Source organism: Zootoca vivipara, chromosome Z1 (genome assembly GCF_965207765.1).
Source record: "Zootoca vivipara chromosome Z1, rZooViv2.hap1.1, whole genome shotgun sequence".
NCBI classification, from domain to species: Eukaryota; Metazoa; Chordata; class Lepidosauria; order Squamata; family Lacertidae; genus Zootoca; species Zootoca vivipara.
Genome location: NC_142583.1, coordinates 74,163,532 through 74,188,368, shown reverse-complemented (window position 1 = coordinate 74,188,368; position 24,837 = coordinate 74,163,532). Strand labels below are relative to the sequence as shown.

General features: G+C 47.6%; 1 protein-coding gene across 3 annotated transcripts in view; it reads left to right on the top strand.

The window, feature by feature from the left end:
- Nucleotides 1-24,837, top strand: part of EXOC6B (exocyst complex component 6B) — a 221,059-nt gene that overhangs the window by 23,906 nt on the left and 172,316 nt on the right. For all 3 annotated transcript variants that reach the window (XM_035103722.3, XM_088660760.1, XM_035103719.3), the window contains exons 2-6: nt 4,957-5,122; nt 6,561-6,608; nt 7,334-7,424; nt 7,528-7,573; nt 11,572-11,776. In XM_035103722.3, the coding sequence (XP_034959613.1) occupies nt 4,957-5,122; nt 6,561-6,608; nt 7,334-7,424; nt 7,528-7,573; nt 11,572-11,776 (556 nt within the window). The remainder of the gene's footprint in view (nt 1-4,956; nt 5,123-6,560; nt 6,609-7,333; nt 7,425-7,527; nt 7,574-11,571; nt 11,777-24,837) is intronic.

Genomic DNA, 24,837 nt, shown 5'->3' with positions numbered 1-24,837 from the left:
TAGCAAAAGCAGGGGCTTGGGGTCACGGTGGTCAGTTAAAACCAGAAGATGATGCTATTGGCAGGCGGTCTTGTCCATTCCTCGCTATCCTCCACCAACCGCCCACTTCCTGGCTTTGCCCCATGAAGCCCCAACCAAGGCCACAACCTCCTCATCCTGCTCCCTGAGGCCAGGGTCTTTGAACCCTTCACTCTGATCACTGAGCTGTGCTGCGTAGAAGCGTCTTTTCTCTTCTTGCACCTTAGAACATTTCAGTGCGGCCAACTGGCTTAGCAGTGGCTGTAATAACAGGCCCTCCCAAATTCTCCTGGGGGTGGCTTGCCATGTGCTTCTTTAAATTGCTGCATTGGTTTCCTGTACACCTCAGGACCCAGCTGAAACACCTCTTCCGTACTTCTAAAGCCCTCCATGCCTGATCTGCTCTTTCCTTCTGATATGTCTCCTTCAGCGATCCTCCAACTCTACCGCCTGCAGCTGTCTGAAGGTTTCCAGCTCTCTCTAGACTCTGTATTTGTTGCCCTCTTGGCTGGGAACTGCCTCCCACATCTCCTGTCCTCATGGATGGAGCTCTGTAGATCAATAGTGTGGCCTGTTTCATCTTTGGTTGCCAGTGCTCTCTGCTCTATGAAGAACGGAGTGTTTTCCTTCCTGCTCTTCGTGCTTGGGGGGGGGGCAGGTTTGGGGCATCCAAACTCTTGCTGACCTCTCCCAACCCACGCTGTGACTGTTTGCATACTTGTGCATTAAGCAAGCAGCTCGCTTTTTGTTCCACTTTATTTTTAACTTCTAATAAACAAAATGCTAATGCTTTTATGTTGCTTAATGAGAAGAAAAACCATCATGGCATACTTTGCCTTTTTAAATTGAAGTCCAGGCTTTTGTTCCATTTATTAATTGAAACCAAAAAGTGAGATGTTTCCGTGCCCCAGAAAGTGATCAGGCTGTCCCGGCATGCAAATTCCTGGGGTCCTCGTGTTTTCCCTGTTGCCGGCTCCTCCTGCCTAAATGGATTTCAGTTGGGAGCTCCTCATTTAGGGCCAGCAAAGCGGCTAACAAGCAAAGGGGTCACATTTGGACCTGCACCTGTCACCGGACCCTCCGGCTTAGGCAGAGTGGGTGCAGCGCATGCTCATCACACTTTCTGGTGACCAAAAAGTCCATTTGCATTCTGCACGTCTTCCAAGGGGCTTTAAGTAGACTCTAGAAGAGAATTAGGTGTCATCCATACGACCACCCGGGGGCAGGGGGAGTTGGTCTGATCCTGCACAGGGCTCCTGTGTTTGTGGCTCATGCTGCCATGCCCTGGCTTGCTCCTTGGGCTACTCCTTGCATGGGAGTGGTTCCTCGAAATGGCGTGCTGCTGCTTCATTGGGTGACTTGTCAGCTCACAGGTCAGCAGAGCTGAGTTTAATCTGTTAATCATGCTGGTCCACAGCTTTGTGTGGCCCCGGCCTCTGACCTGCGGTTGGGACCCCAGCATGCCGTGAGCAGGGTGCTCAGGGGGGAACATGTCAGAACTGCTTTTGCCTCCTGGTTGGTGGCCATGTAAATGCAATTTGTTGTTGTTTAGTCGTGTCCGACTCTTCGTGACCCCATGGACCAGAGCCCGCCAGGCACTCCTGTCTTCCACTGCCTCCCGCAGTTTGGTCAAACTCATGTTCGTAGCTTCGAGAACACTGTCCAACCATCTCGTCCTCTGTCGTCCCCTTCTCCTTGTGCCCTCAATCTTTCCCAACATCAGGGTCTTTTCCAAGGATTCTTCTCTTCTCATGAGGTGGCCAAAGTATTGGAACCTCAGCTTCACGATCTGTCCTTCCAGTGAGCACTCAGGGCTGATTTCCTTAAGAATGGATAGGTTTGATCTTCTTGCAGTCCATGGGACTCTCAAGAGTCTCCTCCAGCACCATAATTCAAAAGCATCAATTCTTCGGCAATGAGCCGAATGCAATAAGACAATGCAAATGTGGAATCCCTTTATTTCCAGGGTTCAGATCCTAAGGCATCTCCAGAGAGAGTGCGTGGACCAGCTTTAAGAATTCTTTTGGGCTTGTGCTGTGGCTGAGCTATGTGGCAGCTTTTCACAAATGTGAGGGATATGCCCTCTCTTCATTGGCTTCCTCTCCCTTAGCCCGCCTCACCCCAGAAGAGAGCTGTGTATTAGGACTAACCCAAGCAGTCGCTAGATGGCAGGCTCTCCATTCTTAAAAAAAGGCACATTGCTAGTTTCAGATAAGAGTTGTAATGTACCAGGCTGCACCCTGTGTTCAATGAAGATACACTAATATCCAGATTTATCACCTTTCATTAATTACAAGAGTGCTTGTTTTTAGTTTCCCCCCTGTATAAAAAAACAAGTTTCCTCCCTTTGTGCATGGAAATGCTGAGGTCTACAAACTGTTTCTAAGACCAGATGATAAAACTTTACTACAATGTTGACGGTTTCCGTTTTCATCTTCTTGTTTTATCCCCACGCTCCATCCCATCCCATATTTTCCTAACTGGTGAAAGCTAAGAATATTAGCAAAAGCAACAAAGAGGCTTACAGCACTTTACAGACTAACAAATTTTATTGAGGCATAAGCTGCCGTCCACTGGAGCCCAGACGTAGGCTCTGGCGCGTTATAACCCACGAAAGCTTGTTCCACAATGAAACTTTAGGGTGCCGCAAGAATTGTTCATGTCCTTGCAGCAGAAATGTTTTATGGTAGATGATGATAAAACAAGCTATGCATATATTTTAATTTCCCCCAAACCTTTTGTGGGGGGGGGATGGGAAATGGGGGTGCCATTTTTATGGCTTTACTACAGTGGCACCTCTGGTTATGAACGCTTCAGGTTACGAACTCCGCTAACCGAGAAGTAGCTGCTCCTGGTTGCAAACGGAAATCGCACGCCAGAGGCAGGCCCCATTAGCGAAAGCACGGTTCAGGATAAGAACAGTTTCAGCTTAAGAATGGACCTCCGGAACAAATTAAGTTTGTAACCAGAGGTACCACTGTATTTCTGTTAAATCTTACATCTTTAGTCAGGAAGCTGCTTGGGGATCAGCTGGTGCAGGGGTGGCCAACTCCCAAGAGACTGGGATCTACTCGCAGAGTTAAAAACTGGCAGTGATCTACCCCCTTTTTTGGGGTTCAGGTCAAAGTTGTTGAGCTTTTTTAGGAAGGAGGAAGGCCCATTTTTGGGGGTGGGGGTGGGGTCAAAGTTGTTGAGTTTAGCTTTTTTTAGGGGAGCCACAGTTGTTCAGCTTCTTTTGGGGGAGCCAATGATCTACCAGTGATCTACCGCAGATGTCCTGTGATATACCTCAGCTAGTGGTTTCTGGCTTTGCATCATGCCATTCAGAGTTGCATTTAGTGCTGGGAGATGTAAGATAGAGTGATAATGGGACAAGTCCCCAGTACAGTGGTACCTTGGTTTAAGAACAGCTTAGTTTATGAACAACTTGGATTAAGAACGCTGCAAACCCGGAAGTAGGTGTTTTGGTTTGTGAACTTTGCCTTGGAATAAGAACACGTTTCGCTTCCTCTTGAGTGTGCTCCATTTGTAAATTGAGTCCCCCGCTGCTATGGGAAAGCACGCCTTGGTTTAAGAACGGACTTCCGGAACGGATTAAGTTCGTAAACCAAGGTACCACTGTAAACGCCATGTTTAGGGTGTATTGTAATGAAGAGGGGTCTCTGTCAGGGCACTCCAATACATGTCTTTTCAGAGGGTAATGCTATTATGTTCAGTGGGACTTGCTCCCAGGTAAGTGCGCATGGGATTTGTACTGGTTGTGAGGGGAGGCAGAGGAGCAGCTGCATTCCAAACTGCAGAGAAAGCTTAAGCACTGTCTTTAGCCAATCCTAAACCGAAATGTTGGAGTATAAGATAATAAATCAGAATTCAAGAAGAGAGCACATTTCTTCTGTGGCCTCACACTAGGGCATCCAGAGGTGTTTGCCCTGTTGTTGTTGTTGTTGTTGTTGTTGTTGTTTTATTGAATTTATATACTGCCCTATACCCGGAGGTCTCAGGGCAATTGTGCAATGGGATTTCCAGTTTCTTTTCTCTGCCCTCCAGCCCTCTGCATGCCCCCCATCTGCTCCAAGGAGTCCCCTAGGATTTGGGGGTGCATATGGAGTTACGGGGGAAGGAGAAGGAGTAGAACACCTGTTGCTTGAGTGGCTGCTTGCTTTTTCTGCGTCTGCTCATCAGGTGCTGCATTTCAATGTGCTCTCTTCTGGATGCTGAGACCTTTCAGTCCAGCTTTGCACCAAGGATGTTCTTGTCCACCTACCAGCTTCTTCTCTCATGGCATTGCTGGCTCTGGATGTTGTGTTCTAGATCCTTGGACTGTTCTCCTCTCATGCTTTGGCTCCCCACCCCTCCCTTCCATGCCCTCCCAAATTCAGCATTCTGTGGCTGAGCAAGCAGGTGGCAAAGTCAGCCTTGCAGATGCCGTGTCGACTCTCGCTTCCTAAACGGTCCTCTGGCAGCTTCTCTTTTCTGAATGGTTGCTGTCCATAGCAGATGGAAAGATTATTTGTGAATCGCCGTGTGATGGCCTTAGTCCTATCTCCCTGCGTGTATTTCACTCTGTTCTAATCCACCTTGAGCACCGTTAGATTAAAAGCCAGGATATAAAACTTTTAAAGACCAAATAAATTGCTGCAGATGTTGTTTAACTAATTCGTATTTTCTTCTAAATATCTGAGGTCACATCGCTCCTATATCTTGAGTAATTCCTTGCCCTTCTGTGACGAGGGGCGGGAAAACCCCCGAACAGCAGATCTTGTTGTGGTGGGAAATCATACTCTTTCTCTTGCAGTGAAATCGGCAGGTGTTGCAGTGCATGCTTCCCCCCCTTCCTTTCCACCCTCAGCTCTCCTTCAGATTCCTTTAGCGAAGTTCAGTGACTGAGAGTGGATTTTGAAGATGTCTTTCTGCCCAATCCCCTTGCGTTTCATCCAGGTCTGTCTATGACGGCGAGCAGCATGGGCGCTTCATGGAGAAACTCGATGCTCGCATCCGGAATCACGACCGTGAAATCGAAAAGATGTGCAACTTCCATTACCAGGGCTTTGTGGATGCCATCACGGAATTCTTGAAAGTCAGGGCAGAAGCCCAGAAGCTCAAGGTAAGGAATGGGATCAATCACTGTGGGCAATGAGCTCCTTGGAGGAGGCAGCAACCTCCGTGGGCTGGTCTGAAGGAGAACCGCCAATCTCACTGTAGGCTCACTGCAGACCTATGTTGGAACAGCAGAGAAGGCTCCACAGTCTTGGGTTGGATGCTGGTATGCAGGATTGCTGCTTGATATTTACTCTTGAGTAATAGCTGTAGCTGCCTTCAAGTAGAACTTTGTTTTGCAAATAACACTGATCTCTGGTGTGTTTGGTGCCCAAAGTGTTTTGAAATTTATGCTACAAGAGCAAGGAGGTGCAGTTGTTTGGCTCAGGGTAGAAAACCCTTGAGCTGAAAGCTTGACTGGGTGTTTTGGTTGATTTGCAAATTGTGTCTCCCAGGCCCAGATACAGCAGAGCATCAAAGCTCATTGATCCAGGGAGAGCCAGTGAGTGGCTGGGCTTTGAAGCTCCACTATGTCAGCCTGCTTAAAATGTTGCTTGGTACAAATTCTATGCCAGTGAGGTCTGTGAATTCATGCCCTGCCCAAGGAAATAGTAGGTTCCTTAGAGAGGCTTGCTAGAGTTTGGTGGCAGCTGTCAGGGGACCAACTTGTATCTTCCCATTCAGTCTAATCATAAGATGCCCGGCTTCAAGGCTGATGTACATAATGTGACTGCTGAAGCCTCTCCCCTTGCAGCCATGCATACTTCTGAGACCGAAAAGTTATTTCCTTCCAGATTTTTCCTTTGGCTACCAGAACCATTGTTCAATATTGTAGCAGGTTGAGCAGCTCCTGTGTGTAGTCGGAAAAACTCGGTCCTCCCTTTACCTCTTCAGATTGTGGGAAGTATAAGAGTTAGTTCTCCCTTTGAGTTGGCTGATGAATTGGCAACTCTGTTGGGATTGGCATGCTAGAAGCTACCACCCGTGGCCTATAGTCTGTTGCAGTGCTGGGTCTGGGCTGGTGGCTTCCAGTTGGAGCCCCACTTCTGGGCTCAATGGGGCTGCTTCAGAGGCCTATTTCATTGGCATTCTTCCATCCGTTTTTCACACTAAACCTATGGATTTCAACTGGCCTGTGCATGTCTTGGTAGGATGCATTTGTGTTGCTTTTGACCTCTAGGTTGCCTTGTGTGTATTCTCTGAAGCATGGGGAGGCTGAAGAGCATCTAAGGCCGCCTTCTGTGACCCTGGTGCCCAGCAAAGAGGTGTGTTGTCGGTGTGTTGTCACAAATGCTCTTGCTTTTGTTAAAACATCTCCCAATCCTTGGTGACATTTCATAACCGCACTCACTTTCCCCAGTATCTGGGATCAGTTTGCATGACAAGATTTCATGTGGGCTCGTTAAGCCAAGGAGCATCTTCCAGTTCATGCAGCCTCCTTTTCCAGCCAGATGCTAAAGACTTTCAACTAGGTGCTAATTGAAACAACGATTTTCTCTTTGCAGAATCAAGTCACGGACACAAACAGAAAACTGCAAATGGAAAGCAAAAAAGTAAGCCCAGAGCTCTTGTGTGTGTGTGTTTGTGTGTGTGTGTGTGTAGCGAAGCATCAGTTGTGGCCATTGTATTGGTGCCAGACATGTTGGGCTTTTGTGCGGGGAAACAGTGTGACTCCGAGGTGGAAGGTCACTGTGTGCTGTGATTTCCTTGCCTGCCTGCCATTTCTCCCACCTGGAAGATGCATATTCCCTTGCGTGCATTTTCTGTGCCTCCTTGGCGAGATCTGTATTCTAGAAGAATGCCCAACGTCCAGATTTCAGACTGTGGAGCGTGGGAAATGTGAGTGCAAGAGAGCTCCTCTATGGGAGGCCTTACAGGGAAGGGTTAGCCCAGAGTGAAGCTCCATGGCCCAGCCCCCCTCTCCCCTCTCTGCTCTCATCTCCTTGCTGGTGTTCCTTGCTGGTGGCCTTCCCTCTGCCGCCTGCAGCTGCCTTAAGTGCCTTCCCTGCTCCCTCTGCCTTTCCTCCTTTGCTGCCCTGTATGTTTGAAACGACTTCTCATGTAGGCCATGCTTGCTAGCAACAGCTACAGTTCACATAGGCCAGAAATACACTGATCCATTTTCCTCATCATTCCTTGATTCTGAATGGATGGTTGGATGGAACAGAAAATGGTCCTGCGGCCTTTGAGCCTTTGGTATGCAGCAAGCTTTGCTGTCCGCAGGGCGAAGTTGACTGGGGACGCAGTGCTAGTGGTTAAACAGAGGTTTCTCTTACAGCTGGTGGGAGCGATGGAGGAGCTGAAACAGTGCCGGCTGCAGCAGCGCAATATTTCCGCCACAGTGGATAAGCTCACGCAGTGCCTTCCTGGTGAGAGACTTGACATGGAAGCAAAGAATGTCTGCATGGCTCTAGATAGGGCCCCAGTACTTCTCTTACTGACTTCTGTATCCTTATGTCTCCTCTGCTCTAGTTCTGGAAATGGATCGCAAATTAAGAGAGCAAATGAAATCTAAAAGGTAAGCTCATAATGGGGGCCGGCGTGACAAATGTGACAGCGTCTGTCTGGAGGTCTTAGCTTCACTGAAAGAAACGGGCGGACACCCCAAGAACGGAACAGCACATGGCACAGCCGGCGCAAGGCATTTTGGTCTCTGAGGCCGGAAACCCAAATGCTGCTCCCTTCCTGCAACCCGGGGCTTCCGCAGCTTCTGATTGGCTGTGGGAACTTCCTTTGGAAGTCGAATGGAACAGATTCCGTTTGACTTCCAAGGTACGACTGTATACCACTGCTTCTCCTGCTCCAAGTGCCCCCAAGCAAAGAGGACAGAGCATCTTCCACTTGGATCTTTTTTTAAAAAAAATCTTCCATCTGGCTCTTTTCCCCCACCCTAAACTGATGAGGGTTGGAGCAATCCCAGGAGAGACGTCAAGAAAACTGAGTCTGAGGTGGGGGTGGAGTTGAATGGGAGAATTCTTAAAGACGAGGCTACCTAGAGGGAAGGGGGCTTACCTAGAACAAAGGAGAAGAATTTAGAGTGCTGGGAGTGCCTCTAGGTTTGGAGACACCACTTGGATCTAAGTGTTTTGCCACGCTTAGTCAGGTGGGGAGCTGTCCTAATCTTAAGTAATGCTTGCCAGTGTTTCTGCCAGTGGTGATGGTGCTTTTGAGCAGCAGTCTTATCCCACCAGGGGTCCTTGATGACAAGGTTAAGAAGGGCCTGGGAGGACTTCGCTAGGCAAGGGGTCAGGCAGCAGGAAAAAGCATTTGCGTTTTCTAGACATGCCCTCCTCCTGTGCCTCACTAGCAAGAGCCCTTCTTTGTGGCCTCGTGTTCCTAGAGGGCATCCAGCACCTCCTGAGGTTTTCTTGCCATGCTGCTTCTCACATATTCCTGTGCAGTGCAGTGATTTCTGGAGTTGAGCTCCTGACTCAAGTTTCATATTTCCATGATCTGTCTTTTCTTCTCCTTCAGCCACTACAATGCAGAAAGGGGTTACGCCCCACTCCTAACCTATTTTGACAATGATCCTCACAAATCACGTTCTAAATGTACCGTATATTCCGGCGTATAAGATGACTTTTGAACCCAGCAAAATCTCTTCAAAAGTTGGGGGTTGTCTTATACGCCGGGTATAAGATCTGCGGTCGCCGCATACGGTGGGGGGAGCTCAAAAACGGCCGCAGCCGCATCCCCGCCATATGCGGCGACCGTGTAAACGGCTGCCGCTTTCTTTCCTTGCAGGAAGAGGGGATATGTGGGGCTTTCCTCCCTCCCCTCCTCCCTGCATGGAAAGAAAGCGGCAGCCGCTAACTCTCTCTCTCTCTCTCTCTCTCTCTCTCTCTCTCTCTCTCTCTCTCTCTCCTCTCTCTCTCTCTCTCTCTCCCCCCCCCCATTCGCCTTGGTGCCTGGAAGAGATACAGAAATATACGGTACTAACCAAAACCTTTGGGAAAACCTCCATGACAGTTGACAATGTTTCTCATTGTTGACATTTTATTCATTTAAATCTTTGGGTTTCATTCATTTAAATCTTTGGACTGGAAAGAAGATTTTCGTAGTGTGCATTGGAAGTTTGGGATATACTCGTTAAGGCGAGTATATCCCAAACTCTATATTTTGACTGGAAAAGTAGGGGGTCGTCTTATACGCCCAGTCGCCTTTTACGCCGGTATATATGGTACCCATGGCAAGGGTCTTGCATAAAATCATTGCATCGGCAGCTTTTAATGTCCGGTGTTTTGTTGTGTTTTTTAATATTATGTTGGAAGCCTGCCAGAGTGGCTGCAGGCAGCGTATAATTTATAAATTATAATCATCATCATTCTCTTCCTCCTCATGTCTAAATGATCAAGTAGAGATGGATTTGAGGGTTTCTTCTAATAATTCTGCCATTCATCTTCCCCATTTTAAGTCTCTTTTTCATGGTCTTATTTTGCCTTCTTTCTACAGAGGCAGAGCGCGTGTGATAATTTAGATCTTAATCAGTTCCCCTGTTGATGTACCAGCTCCATTCTCCTCAAAACTGTGAAGCAAGCTGCAAGGGGAAATACACCCCCCCAAAAAAAATAGTTTTCCAGAAAAGCTGCTTTGGCTGGAAAATATTTTACTCCTGTCTGACTTGCTTGGTTGTCAGTGAGATTGAAACCTCTTTTCTCCTATGCTCAGCCCGATGGGGGTCAGGTAATTAGTTTGAAAGATGCCCTGGACTCTCCTTCCTGTTCCTCCTGTCCTTGCAGCTGGTTTGTGTCAACAGGCCTCATCCCTGCCTTCCAAAGGGGAGAGCCATTTTGGACTGATGCAGCATAAACGAAGCATCTTTAGCCTTTGTTAGTCTTTCAGGCTTTTTTGCTGCCGTTAATCCATCTCTGGACGGTGTCCCGGAGGTCCCTTGGGGTGAGAGGTGGCACCACGTCGAGTTGGCCTCCAGGCTCCTCTAATGAACCGAGGAGCCGAGGCGCCACGGCTGTTGAGAGGCTGAGCAGGGCACAGTTGGGAGGCCTGGCTTGGGAGCTGCGCTGTGAGGGGTGGCGGGTGGGCGGGTGACAGGGGCATGTTTGGGTCCACATGACCTCACTGGCTTGAGATGTCTGTCAATGGGAAGAACATTTGCTGCTCTGGCAGGCTGTCGGGGGGGGGGGGGCCTGGGTGGCAAGTGTAGCCAAACTCCACAGGTCCCTTTGGTCATCCTTCAAACAACAGTGTCTTGAAATGAAGCAAGCCTGGCCTGCGTCTGTTCTGCTGGCCTAACGTCTGGCTACTCGTGTAACCTTTGCTTTCTCTCCAGAGGAGCTGCATTTTATTGGAAATAGCTTTACCTAAACCTCATGGCAACATAAACAGAGCCTGGATTCCTGGAGTAAACAGCACACTGACTTTTGCTCTCGATGGCCTCTACAATTTTCAGTTAAAACAACTTCCCTTTCCTCCAGTTGGACATTATGCAAACATTGTTTGGAGACAAGGACATCGGAGTAGTTCTGTGTGTGCATTTTTCAACTGGCATGCACACTTTCTGACTAGACACATTTTTAGTGGTAGGGGGTGTGAACACCAGAGTGTCCTGACCAAACATCTTTGGCATGTGCTACATTCCTGCTGAAACCTTTTCTCAGGACCCCCAGAAACTCCACTGATTTCACCCCTGGGTTTGAAAAGTTTGCTAAGAAGTGGTATCTCTTTTCTTGCCTCTTAAATAAATGCAAGCTGTTTTCCGGCTCTCTAAAATCTCCTAGTCCACCCACCTGCGTGCACCTGTGTGCACCGATTGTCAGGACTAGCAAGCAAGGAACTGTTGCATGCCTTGGCCCAGCAGTAGAACTGAGAAAGGGTTGCTTTCGGAGGAAATCTATTCAAAAAAGAATGGATCATAAATGGGCTTGTGCAGTGCTCATGTTATAAGGGAAGTTTGTGTAAGAGAGTCCTCTTGGATTGTGTCCCCTGGATGCAATTATTCTTTGCCCAATCATGATATGCTTCACTTTGACTCAAAATGTGTTGGCTAGAATCATTGTCCTGCCTGCCTGCTGCTAGGTTCACCTTTTGTGTCTCCTTGAATCCTTCCACTGACTTGCCTCCCCCTTTCTATGCCCAGAAACCCTCTCCTCTCTTTCTGGTCCAGGATGCCAGTGCCTTTGCTCCTTCTCTCTAACTTGCAACTTTCATTTCTCTCTCGGCTCCTCTGCCACTCTGCCTAACTTTGTACAGTTCTTGTTCCATCACGGTGGTGGGTGACAGGCCCTTCTTCACTGGCAAAGTGGGCTCTATGCTAACCAGAGCCTTTTCCCAAGAAGGAGCTGTGGGCACCTACACAGTTTGCCTTCCCACTTGTAGGCTGATAGACACAGGGGTGGGGTGAGTAGGATTGGGTGTCAGCTGAACTCTAGAAGCTGAACAGGACCCGGGTGTTTCTTGTTTTAGAAGGCCAATGTTTTGCCAGTTGAACACCATCTTCTGGGAAGCTGCTGAATTGCGCGATCTTTCCTGCTTCTGATGAGCGTTGGTCTTCCCCTCCAGACACTACCCTGCCCTGAAGACTCTGGAGCACCTGGAGCACCTGCATTTGCCTCAAGTGAGCCATTATCGCTTCTGCAAGGCCATGGTGGACAACATCCCAAAACTGCATGAGGAGATCAAGGAAGTTTCCATGTCCGACCTCAAAGATTTCCTGGAGAGCATCCGTAAGCACTCGGACAAAATTGGCGAGACGGCAATGAAGCAGGTGAGCTGAACCGTGAGCACGAGGCGGGTGCCATGTCCAGAGGAGTGAGTGGTCTCCTTTCAAGGTTTGAAGCATCTGTGGTTTGCAGATGGCCAGAGATGCCACTGTGGAGTTCAAGGTTAGCAGAGGCTACTTTTGTGTTCCCTCCGTTGCTTTTGACTGCCCCTAGGCATCAGAGGTCAACATAATCCAGCCTTCTTCCTTAGATGGAGTGGGGTGTGAACCAGTGGCCAAAGAAGCTACATTTCTGATGCAAGTATTCTGAGACAGGGAATAAATAACTGGCTCTTCATTTATTTTTGTTTAGTCGTCTTAGTCATGTTCGACTCTCCGTGACCCCATGAACCAGAGCATGCCTTGGAAACTCACTTTCTTCCCAAAGCTTCTCCTTTTAATGTCCATGGAGTTTTCTTGGCAAAATACTGGAGTGGTTTGCCAGTTCCTTCTCCAGGTGGATCGCATTTAGTCTAAACTCTCGGCCATGACCTGCCCATCTTGGGTGGCCCTGCATGGCATAGCTCATAGCTTCTTGGGAGTTATTCAAGCCCCTTCACCACGACAAGGCAGTGATCCATGAAGGGGCTTCATTTATTACAGTCAAACATTTACTAAGGGGATGGTTCCACCTTCTTAATGGTTCTGAACTTCAGTTAGAACAGAGACACCCACCAGTTCAGACCACTTAGCCATTTGCATGAGAAGAGTTAAATTGGGCAAGTCTTTTGGAGGACAAAAGCCAGGATCCCACTTCCTTAGCAGTGGCCCTGAACCTCTTGAGGTGGTGGCCTTAGTCTGCATGAGAATACAGGAGCTCCTCACGTATTCCCTCCCTTGAAGTTCATTTGCAATTCTCATCCTTTGGCCCTCTGAACCATGGAGGGAGAATCATGACCACGATGGCTTGTTGTTGTTGTTTAGTCGTTTAGTCGTGTCCGACTCTTCGTGACCCCATGGACCAGAGCACGCCAGGCACTCCTGTCTTCCACTGCCTCCCGCAGTTTGGTCAAACTCATGTTCGTAGCTTCGAGAACACTGTCCAACCATCTTGTCCTCTGACGTCCCCTTCTCCTAGTGCCCTCCATCTTTCCCAACATCAGGGTCTTTTCCAAGGATTCTTCTCTTCTCATGAGGTGGCCAAAGTATTGGAGCCTCAGCTTCACGATCTGTCCTTCCAGGGAGCACTCAGGGCTGATTTCCTTAAGAATGGATAGGTTTGATCTTCTTGCAGTCCATGGGACTCTCAAGAGTTTCCTCCAGCACCATAATTCAAAAGCATCAATTCTTCGGCGATCAGCCTTCTTTATGGTCCAGCTCTCACTTCCATACATCACTACTGGGAAAACCATAGCTTTAACTATACGGACCTTTGTCGGCAAGGTGATGTCTCTGCTTTTTAAGATGCTGTCTAGGTTTGTCATTGCTTTTCTCCCAAGAAGCAGGCGTCTTTTAATTTCGTGACTGCTGTCACCATCTGCAGTGATCAAGGAGCCCAAGAAAGTAAAATCTCTCACTGCCTCCATTTCTTCCCCTTCTATTTGCCAGGAGGTGATGGGACCGGTGGCCATGATCTTGGTTTTTTTGATGTTGAGCTTCAGACCATATTTTGCGCTCTCCTCTTTCACCCTCATTAAAAGGTTCTTTAATTCCTCCTCGCTTTCTGCCATCAAGGTTGTGTCATCTGCATATCTGAGGTTGTTGATATTTCTTCCAGCAATCTTAATTCCGGCTTGGGATTCATCTAGTCCAGCCTTTCGCATGATGAATTCTGCATATAAGTTAAATAAGCAGGGAGACAATATACAACCTTGTCGTACTCCTTTCCCAGGAACTCTTATAACAGGAACTGTTATAAGAATTTTGAGGTCATACACACACACACACACACACACACACATATATATATATTATAATAATTGTTCATAAAACATGTACATGAATGTACAGTACAGGCACATGTCTGAAGCAGCACAGGAAGACAGGCCTTTCTGACACCATTTTGACTCTCTCTCTGACCAGGTGTTCCTCTGCAAGGAAGAAGGGGGGTGGGGGGAAACTTCTCATTGTCTCAGGAATTAAAGTGATAATCTCTGGCATCCTGATACCTGAGTGCCAGACAAAAGGGTGTGATTAACTTGGCTGGGAAACAGGGAAATGTAAATATCTCTCTCTTTTGTTGATTAGGTTTTGGGGGCAGGGGGCAGGGTCCAGACTGCTCAGATTACTGCCACCAGACCTCCCCTTTCATGATGTACCTATGATGAATCTAGGGAGGGCGGTCTTGGGCTACACCCCTTCTGTGACGTATGGGTGATGCTTCTGGGGGGTGGGCTGAAACCAATTTCAAATTTCTTTTTAAGGGCAGGACACCTTTGTTTGGGGTTCCTTCCTTGTTCTCCTGCGTGAGGGGAAGGACCCTGTTGCAACAGCGAAAATAAAGGCTTTGCTTCTCAAACTTCTCTGGTTGGCCTCTGTTATATTCTCCAACCGATGGAGAACCCAATAAGGGAATAAGGGCAGATTTTTGCCTATATCAGAACCATTGGTACTGGTCCCTCTCCCCCCCCCCCGGAAGTATTCTTGGACTGGTTCCTGTAAGGTTTTGCATGGTATGAATTTTCTTTGGGGTAGTCCTAGGTTTTAGTCTCACCGGTGAATAGTAATATACCATAGCAAAGGCCCTTTTCTCAGGCTGCCTCCAATGTGTTAGCTCTGGAAGGTTGTTTTTTAAAAATGTTTTTATTTATTTGCTTTTCTGATAACATTCCACATCAACAAAACATGAACAAAAATGATACAACAAAGAAAAATATTTTCTTTCAAAGATTTCAAAGAATCGACAAAAAATCAGTTTTCTTTCTGCCAGTCCTTAAAATTTTGAATATCACTAATTATAGGTACTGTTTGAAATAGAAGTAGCATCTATGGGAGTATATTCATTTTTATAGCAGAAATTTTACCCAACAGTGACAATTGCATTTTACTCCAAATTTGCAAATCTTTCCTAATTTCTTTCCAAACCCTTGCGTAATTATAACTAAAGATATTGTGGTTAACCATATCCACAGGTATTTTACTTTATTTTCACTCTTTATACCACCATTTTTTTCCAAATCTTTCATGAGTTGAGCATCCATATTTTTGATTAGCGTTGTTTTTAGTTAAAAACCTGTGAAGTTACCAAACTCCTTTATTTCTTCCAAAACTGCTGGTGAACTTTCTAGTGGGTTTTCCAATGTCAAAACAACTTCATCTGCATGTTCTTTTAACTTACAATTTTGTTGGCCCACTTTTATACCCCTTTTTGTCATTATTCCTTTTATTTTGTGTCAGTACATCCAAAATTAAAATTAACGGCAATGGGGACAAGGGGCACCCTTGCCGGGTTCCTTTCATAACTTTGCACCCCTCAGAGATAATGCTATTTACAATAATATTTGCTCGTCATTCAGTATACGTATATAGCTTCTATAGACTTTAAAGATGTTTCCCCCAATCCATTTTCCTCAGAACTAGCCCTGGAAGGTTTAAATGCCAGACTTTATACTTCCAGGATTGAGAACCTTTGGCAGAGCCATGCTTTTGTTTCTCTGGGCAAGTGGCAGGCCCTTCTCACAGAGTTTTGAATTTTAGTCCATACGATCCTCTTACCCACATGATCACTGCTTAGACAATTTTTGAAATATTAAGCAGTACGTCAGTGATTTTAAATAAGTAAACATGAACAAAGTAATTCAGGATGGTGCCAGCTTCAGATCCCGAGTAGAGTTGGCTCCCTTTCAGATTCTGTTGGCCATTCTCATTTGATGGTGCCTTGTAATGGCCAAAGTCAAGTGGCTTCATTGCTTTGATCATGCATCTTGCCCAACCCCACACATGACTGTACAAAGAAAGGAGCACCTATTTCCCTCACAGGGTGGTGGTCAATGCTGGTCCTAAAAAAAGGTAAAGGACCCCTGACAGTTAAGTCCAGTCACAGACGACTCTGGGGTTGCGGCGCTCATCTCGCTTTACAGGCTGAGGGAGCAGGCGTTTGTCCGCAGACAGTTTTTCCGGGTTATGTGGCCAGCAGGACTGAGCTGCTTCTGGCGAAACCAGAGCAGCGCACAGAAACACCATTTACCTTCCCGCCGGAGTGGTACCTATTTATCTACTTGCACTTCGATGTGCTTTTGAACTGCTAGGTTGGCAGGAGCTGGGACCGAGCAATGGGAACTCACCCCGTCGTGGGGATTCGAACCGCTGACCTTCTGATCGGCAAGCCCAAGAGGCTCAGTGGTTTAAACCACAGCGCCACCTGCATCCCAAATGCTGGTCCTACTCATAATCAATTCATGGACATGACTAACGTAGGCTCCTTAATTTCCATGGGTCTCCTCTGAGTAGCACTTAGTTGAATACAACCCATACCCATAGATTCTTCCATTGTGCATTAATAACCCAGGTGTTCTGCATAGTCTCTTTTGATGGACCAGCCCAGAATGGCTTTCTCTATCAAAGACAGGCCATGGCGATCCTTTCAAGCCCGTGAAAGCCCATAAACTGTTGCAGGTATTAAAGATCTAGGAAGTGCCTTTTGTCTCTTGGAATTTAAATTGGTCTTATTAAAATGACCCGGGTTTACCTGATGCAAACAGTTAGAAGCTTGATTGTTTATGGAAATATTTAATGTTTGGCCACGAATGCAACCATGTTTCTGGAAAAGTCGCTCTGTGTTGGGCTCATGGAAAGTACTAATAGCTTTCATTTGTCTTTTGGTGCCCGACTGGCGGGGAATGAATCCACAAAGGCAATCCCTGTCCAGCTGAAGCTGTTTCCCAGGAACCGAGAAGTTTTGCCATTGTATTGTTTGCTTGTATCTTCTGGTGGCTTTTTCATCAGTGGGTGAGCAAGCCCCCTAAAAATCTCTTGGTTTCCCTTCTTGGCTCAGGTTGATCAAGGCAAAAAAAGCCTTGAATTCAGCCTCTTTTTGCTTCCTGTTGGAGAACCACACCACGAGCTGGACTCTGTTCATGTATTCAAATTGTTAGCTAGCCACTCTTCAGTTGAAGGTCTTCAACTATTGTCAAAGGCAGCTGCTGGTTGATCACGTTGCAATAACATGCAATGTGATAGATGGCTTTTCCCTCTAAGAAGAGCTTTGCAAGACCTTAGAAGACCAGCCAGTTTTATTATGGCACAATCTTTTGCAGGCTATTAGATGCATGGAGTGTGATCCTCAGTTGACTTGGGCATAAAGGAAAAGGGTGCAACCTGTGGCAATTCAGTGGGAGTTTAAATGTGTGCAAATCAACTCTTCGCAACAGCAATAATTGATAACAAAGTCATCTTAAAATTGCTGAATATATCAGCACCTGTAGCGCCACAGAAAACTATTCTCTCTCTCCAGATACAAATGAATAGAATTTCCATTTTTATTAAGTTGCAATTTGATAGCTTCACAGTAGATGTTTCTGTTGACGTTCCTGTGTTCCACAGTGGCCAGCTTAAGATCAGCAATAGGTTAACCTGGTGGTATTTGTTGTTGTTGTTTAGTCGTTTAGTCATGTCCGACTCTTTGTGACCCCATGGACCAGAGCACGCCAGGCACTCCTGTCTTGCACTGCCTCCCGCAGTTTGGTCAAACTCATGTTTGTAGCTTCGAGAACCTGATGGTATTACAGGAATTTATTTTTGTTTTTTGCTGTTAGAATTGTGCCTTGCCTTGAGATGGTTTTGTAGAAGGCAACAAACAAACAAACAAACAAACAAACAAACAAACAAACAAACAAATAAATAGGAATAGGAATAGACCCTTCCCCACACATTGAATCCAACCTTTCTTGCTGTGATGGCTAGATTTAATTAGCCATAAGGGCCAGGAATCTAGAGGACATTGAGTTGGGCTTGCTAATTGCAGTCCACATGAAGTGAAACTGGTCCTTTCCAACAGGGCAAGATTAAGATTGGATACCTCTCTAGGAACTGCCTTATCCATAGCATCAAGTGTTTCAAAGGCGAGTGACTTTATCCTCAAAGTGCTGGGCAAACATGTCACAGCAGGCCTTCCAGGGGTCCAGGGATTAAAAGCTTCCCTAAACAGGGCTGCCTTCAGATGTCCTTTAAAATTAGGATAGCTACTTATTTCCTTGACATCTGATGGAAGGGCGTTCCACAGGGCAGGCGCCACTACCGAGAAGGCCCTCTGCCTGGTTCCCTGTAACTTGGCTTCTCGCAGTGAGGGAACCACCAGAAGGCCCTCGGCACCGGACCTCAGTGTCTGGGCTGAGCAATGGGGGTGGAGACGCTCCTTCAGTTCTGCTGGGCCAAGGTCATTTCGGGCTTTCAAGGTCAGCACCAACACTTTGAATTGTGCCCAGAAACGTATGCTGTATTGCATTGTTGCTTCAAGGCAAATTGCACAAGCTCCTGGTCCCCCTTTCCAGCTCTGTTTGTGAATCATCGTAGCCCCTCGTTCCACGGTGCAGAATTGAACTGAGAAATGCGACATATACAGTTGTGACGAGCACAGCAGGCTTGATGCCCGAACTGTAGGGATTCTGCTTTTCCAATCCAGGCAATCCGAACCTTTAGCTTAAGAATCCATGGAAGGAAACCTGTCTGGGGCAAAAAGCTACTTGAAGGTGACATTTCACAGGTGCTCCACAAGAACTGGAGTAATACGGCAAAAGCATTAAGTCCAGTTGAATTGAGGCAAAGGGAAGGTTTGCCTGTCGTGGACTGGAACCGTTTGCGGAGAAATGTTTTTAGAGCTCCATAGGGACACATTTCTTCCATTGATGGCACCGGACAAAGGAACAGTTCCTTACATGCAATGCAATTATGGCGAGGCGGAGGCTTCCTTTGGTCATCAACAGCTGGCAGCTCTCTCCTTTGGACGTTTGCATCTTCCCCTGAAATTAGCTTCTGGCACCGATAAGCAGCTGTTGGCAGATGCTGGCTGTTGTGGTGGAGAGAACGCTCAACACATCTCGGCTCGCACCACATGGATTGTGCTGGATTTCTTCAAAAAGGCCAAGGCAGCCAATGTTGGTTAACACGAACCCTGATGCCACTTGAAAGGATTGTTTTGTGGTGATCCGAGTGCTACATGTTGCACCATTTCTGGACAGCTTTCAGCGGTGTTGGGCAAGTGTTCATTCAGGACATTGTTTGTGTGTTTGTGTGTTTGGGAGATGGAAGCCGGTAGCAACTTGTGGGATAAATTGTGCTGTGGAATATTGGAAGGTTTTCCTTTGCCCCATAAAAAAGAGTTGCTTCCTTCGCTGGATGAAAACTGTTCCTTACGGCTATGTGTAAATAAACACAGATTCAAATGGCACTTGCTGCACTCTGGAAGTTACAGGCATCTGCTATGCTTAAGCGCATCTGTTCCTCTCTAGGGTCGAGCTCAGGGAAAACTGGTTGTGCCAAATTGCAGCAGAAGACCATGGTGCACAGGGCTTATTGGCCAGTGGCCATGAAGCCACAATCCCATCTCTTCCATCTCCTCCCAATTACTAGAGCAGTTTTATAACCAATTAAAATTGTGTGTGGTTTCCCCCCCCCAAAAAAACCGTGACATTGACTTGAACATTGTGTTGTTGTTCAGTCGTTTAGTCGTTTCCGACTCTTCGTGACCCCATGGACCATAGCATGCCAGGCACTCCTGTCTTGCACTGCCTCCCGCAGTTTGGTCAAACTCATGTTCGTAGCTTCGAGAACACTGTCCAACCATTTCGTCCTCTGTTGTCCCCTTCTCCTAAGGACCTCAATCTTTCCCAACATCAGGGTCTTTTCCAGGGAGTCTTCTCTTCTCATCAGGTGGCCAAAGTATTGGAGCCTCAGCTTCACGATCTGTCCTTCCAGTGAGCACTCATGTTGTCTAGGTTTGTCATTGCTTTTCTCCCAAGAAGCAGGCATCTTTTAATTTCTTGAACATTGAGTAAGGACAAATATTTTTAAAGGGGTGGGGCAAGGCAATATTTACAATTGTCAACAGTGCTGGAATTATCGGTAAATGTGCTTGTCTTTTACAGGGCCTTTTCTGTGGTGGCTCCCCACTTGTGGGGTGCTCTCGCCAGGGAGGCTTGCCTGGCACCTTTGTTACACGACAGGCGAAAGCAGGCGAAAGCATTCCTCTTCTCCCAGGCCTTTGGGTATTTAATCTATAGCCTTTTAAACTCTCTCTCTCTCTCTCTCTCTCTCTCTCTCTCTCTCTCTGCATGTTTGTGCAGGTTTTTGTTTGTGACTATGCATATGCCTTTTCGTTCTATGCCGCCTAGTCACATGCCTTACCTGAGTGTCCTGAACTTGCCCTGGACTCTGACCTCCTTGCCCTCCTTGGGTTTCTTAGATCTGGCCTGGGAGAGGGCTGTTGGGAGTGAGTTACATCTCTTTAACACTTGATGGTATCCGGTATGTATTTTTATTATACAGCGTAGCAGCTGAGGTATGCCAGGCATGTGAACGGGTCGCTCCAAACAGTGCTGCCTCTGAGCATCCAGCATGAGACTCCAGGAAGGCTCCGGCATCAGAGGCCAAGAATAACCACTCCAGAAGTCATTATCGGATAAAGTTAGTTTCCGCGGCCAAAAGTGTCCGCTCTGCCTCTTCAGCCAGGCGGATGGGAGTGAGCGCTGCCTCCCTCTGAGCTCTCTGGGTCGCTTGCACTTTTCGATCCACCGCTGACTCCTGTTGTTTACTGACGCTGAGGTCGACTGGGAGCATCCCCTGCTCAGTCTCCGTGGAAATGAATGAGGATTGCACCAAAGCGCTCCCCTGCTGCTTTCTAAGCCCTCTTAAAATGCACTGCGACAAGATCTTGTTCACTCCTTCGCCTAGCTGCACTGCAGTTACAGGTGAAACTCGGAAAATTAGAATATCGTCGAAGAGTGCATTTATTTCAGTAATGCAACTTACTATTTTTTATTTTTCTTTTAATTTTTACAAATGCTTTCTTTTGGAAATTCCACAGTAATAAAACAAATAGTTACAATAATACAAAAATAAGAAAAAATAAACATCGCTATTGCATTTCATTAATTACATTCCATTTATAATTGACCCGCCTAACGACAAATAATTACAGTTACAACAAATAAAAGCTTGACATATCTTGCTTTGCATGTCATGCATCTATCTCATATATTGGTTTCACCTTTTAAGTTGCGTTACTGAAATAAATGCACTTTTCGACGATACTCTAATTTTCCGAGTTTCACCTGTATATGATGAAAAGAAGGATCTCCTTCCTCCCCCTGTAAGGTTGGTGGGTAAAGCGTTTTCTCAAAGCAAGGCATTTGGTATAATTTTCGGTGGAAGCCTCAGAGGCAAACGTTTTCCAGGGTGGAATTCCGCCGGGTCACTTAGAAGCCTGCAGCTGCCTTTGTGTGCATTACTCAGGTAGCCATGAGCCTGGAACTGGAAGCCTAGCCCAAGGCCGTCCTGTGTTTGCAGTCACATCTTCACAGATATTACTGTTATATGTTAAATTTCTATACTGCCCTTCATCTGAGGATCACAGGGCAATTTACAATATAAAAATACAAAATTCATGCCATAGCAACAAACAAAAACAGGACCCCCCCACGATATTCTATCTCTATACAGTGGGACCTTGGGTTACGTACCATCCTTCAGGTAACGAGCTCCGCTAACCCGGAAGTAGATGCTCCTTGTTGCGAACTTTGCTCTGGGATGCCAGCGGAAGCCATGCGCCGGTGGCGCGGCACCAGCAGGAGGCCCCATTAGCGAAAGCCCGCCTCATGTTAAGAACGGTTTCGGGTTAAGAAGAGACCTCCGGAATGAATTAAGTTCATATATTAAGATCTGTGTCTTAAGAATGGTGATAGGTTTCAGTGTTTATTCAGGCCTTAGCTAATTTTCCATTAGCTCTCAATCCCCACAGGGCTCATATGATCTAAGGCAGGGGTTGGCAAGGTTTACCTCGCCTGGGCCAGTTCACTCCAGCGGAGATCTCTCTGTGGGCTGGATCGCGTGTGAGCGCGCCCGCCCACGGTTTTCGGCGTCTGCGCCTACGTCTCTGCAGACGTGATTTTCGGCATCTGGAAGCGAGTCCCCGTGCTGCGCTGTGCCAGTTTAGCACAGCTCACGGGGACTCGTTGAGCGGGCGGCTCATTTCGGGGGCGGCTTGGGGGCCAGTTAAACGACCCCTGTGGGCCACTTGTGGCCAATGGGTCTTAGGTTGCTGACCCCTGATCTAAGGCTTCATTGGTGTCTCCTTGATCTGAATATGCAACTTTGCCTCTTGTGCCTCTTTCTCCTGGCTTGGTTTGTAACCCACCTTTGGACATTGTTGACTGCGCAGTGGAATTCTTTCCTGTAGGTCAGGGGCTGCCAACCTCTTTGGACCAGTGGGCACACTTTGAATTTTGAGAGGGACATGGCAAAAGTAGAAGGAAAACAATAATAGCCTCTGCTTCCTAGACAATCACATGCTTACTCTGGGAAGTCAGCTGTATCCTGCCAGTCGTGATGATGATGATAATAATAATATATTATTTATACCCCGCCCATCTGGCTGGATTTTCCCAGCCACTCTGGGCGGCTTCCAATAAAATATTAAAATGCAATGGTCTGTTGAACATTAAAAGCTTCTCTAAACAGGGCTGCCTTCAGATGTCTTCTAAAAGTCTGGTAGATGTTTTTCTCTTTGACATCTGGTGGGAGGGCGTTCCACAGGGCGGGTGCCACCGCTGAGAAGGCCCTCTGCCTGGTTCCCTGTAACTTGGCTTCTCGCAGGGAGGGAACCGTCAGAAGGCCCTCAGCACTGGATCTCAGTGTCCGGGTGGAACGATTGTGGAGGCGCAGCTGTTAAAGGCACAAGAACCCTGTTTTCTCTTATGGAAATCCTAAACCACGAAGACATAGTGATGCTCATCAGCTTGGGTGGCTTTTAAAAGAGCATTGGAAACATCCAAGGAGGAAGAGGAGGAGGCTAGCAAGGGCTGCCAGCTATGATCAGCCTGCCTCTGGGTGTCATTTCCTGGGGAATGCGAGTGAAGAGGAAGCTGTTGCTCTCAAGTCCAGCTTTGGGGCTTCCGAACAGGATGATGGACTGGAGAGGCCCCCTTAGGCCTGATCCAGCAGCCAGGCTCTTCTTACGCTCTTACCCGCAACGAAGCAGAGTCAGCCACTTTCTGAGGCCACCATTTCCTCTGTGGAGCAGCCCTTGCTGCCAGGAAGTTCTTTCTAACGTTGAGTTGAAAGCCCCTTTCTTGTTAATTCGAAACCCTTTGGTTTTGGTCCTACCTTCCAGAGCAGCAGAGGAAAACTTTGCACCACCATCTTCAGATACTTGAAGAAAGCCATCACGTTGCCTCCTAATCCAGCTGCTCAGCCCCACGCCCTTGTCCCACGGAGGGAGGGGGAACGTCCCTGCCAAGTGCCAGCTTCCTGCCGGACGAGGCTGCTTTCAGCCTGGAGTCCAGGTGCTCAGCCCCACTCCCTGGCCACCAAGGATTGTGGTGGGAACTGCTGCTGGGCATCACACCCGGGAAGGACCAGGGAATGCTGCCTGGGAAGTCCCGGGCTACCTACGGGCACTGCGTCGTTTCTGTTTTCCTGTACTAGATTTTAGTGTGGTTTTATTTGGAGAATCTTTCTGTAAGCCGCTTTGGGAACCTCCTGGGGCTATGGAATGGGATATATTTTAAATAAAGAGTAAATAAATGGCCTCTCCTCTATTCTAAACATGCCCAATACCTGCCGCCTTTCCCCACGGGGTCTCTTGGCCCCTCACCATCTCTGTGCCTTTCCCCCGGACAGCTTGCCTCCTCTTCCTCCCCACCTCTGCAGTTGAGAACAGCTTCCTGGGTTATTTTTCTTCCAGGAGGGTGCTCAGCAACACCCTGTCCCTGGATGGGTGACTGCCTGCTGATTGCAATCCCTCGTGCCCAAGGGAGGTGTGCCCAGGTGATGCCTCTGTGCCCCTCGTTCCCGTGATGTTCAGTGGGGAAGTGCAGTTGCCTGCTGGCCGTGGCTTCCCTGTGTCTGAGGAGAGGCTAATGAAGTTTTCCTCAGCTGCTTGTGTGTTGAAATCCCGGCTGTCGCCACAGCTGCTGCCCTGGCAAGTGGCACGTTGCTCGTCCTGGGCTCCATTTGAGCTCTGTTTCCAGGCCAGTTGTGCTCTTCCTCCCCAGCGCCACTGGTGCGCCATCCCACCCCCCCTCTCGCTTGAGAATGTGGTGGATGGAATGACATGTTCGCTGAGCGCTACTCGCATTCCAGATGCTGATGGCTGGCCTCTCAGTGGCCCGGAACAATGTTTAAAAGGGCCGCTTGGGCGGTGTTTCTAATTATCTGCAAGCTGAAGATTTTCAGACCTTGTGTAATCTCCTGCAATGCAGATGGAAGTTGTTGGGGCTCCCCCCCTTTTCTGTGTATACTTTGTAGAAAATCAGATTTAACTGTTCTTGCAGGCGACATCCTTGTCTTAACTGCTTGTCAGGCTTTTGGCAGCGGCAGCAGCCATGGCAATGGCAGGCCATGGCGGCTCCTTCACCCGCTTTGCTTGCCTCTTTGCAGCTGGGAGTCTGCCAGCCCCCTGAGTTGCATGGTGCTGCCGACTGTGAGATGGGGGTCCGCGTTCTCGTAGAGTCCTGGTGAATGGATGCCCTGAGGCTAAGAAGGTGCTGAGGTCTGCAGCACAGTCATGCCTCCCATGCAACCCTCTTTGGAGAGGAACGGGAGCTGCTTGGGAGCAGAAGTGATGATGTAGAATAATAATAATAATAATAATAATAATAATAATAATAATAATAATAATAATAATATATTTATACCCCGCCCATCTGGCTGTGTTTCCCCAGCCGCTCTTGGCGGTTTCCAACAGAAAAATGAAATAAAATAATTATTAAACATTGAAAGCCTCCCTAAACAGGGCTGCCTTCAGATGTCTTCTAAAAATCTGGTAGCTGTTTTTCTCTTTGACATCTGATGGGAGGGCGCCACCACTGAGAAGGCCCTCTGCCTTCCTGTTATCTCCATCAGCATACTCTCCTCTTTTTGTCGCAGTGTGTGTGTTTTTTTCTCCCCCCCCCTCCTTTCCCTTTTTTTTCTCT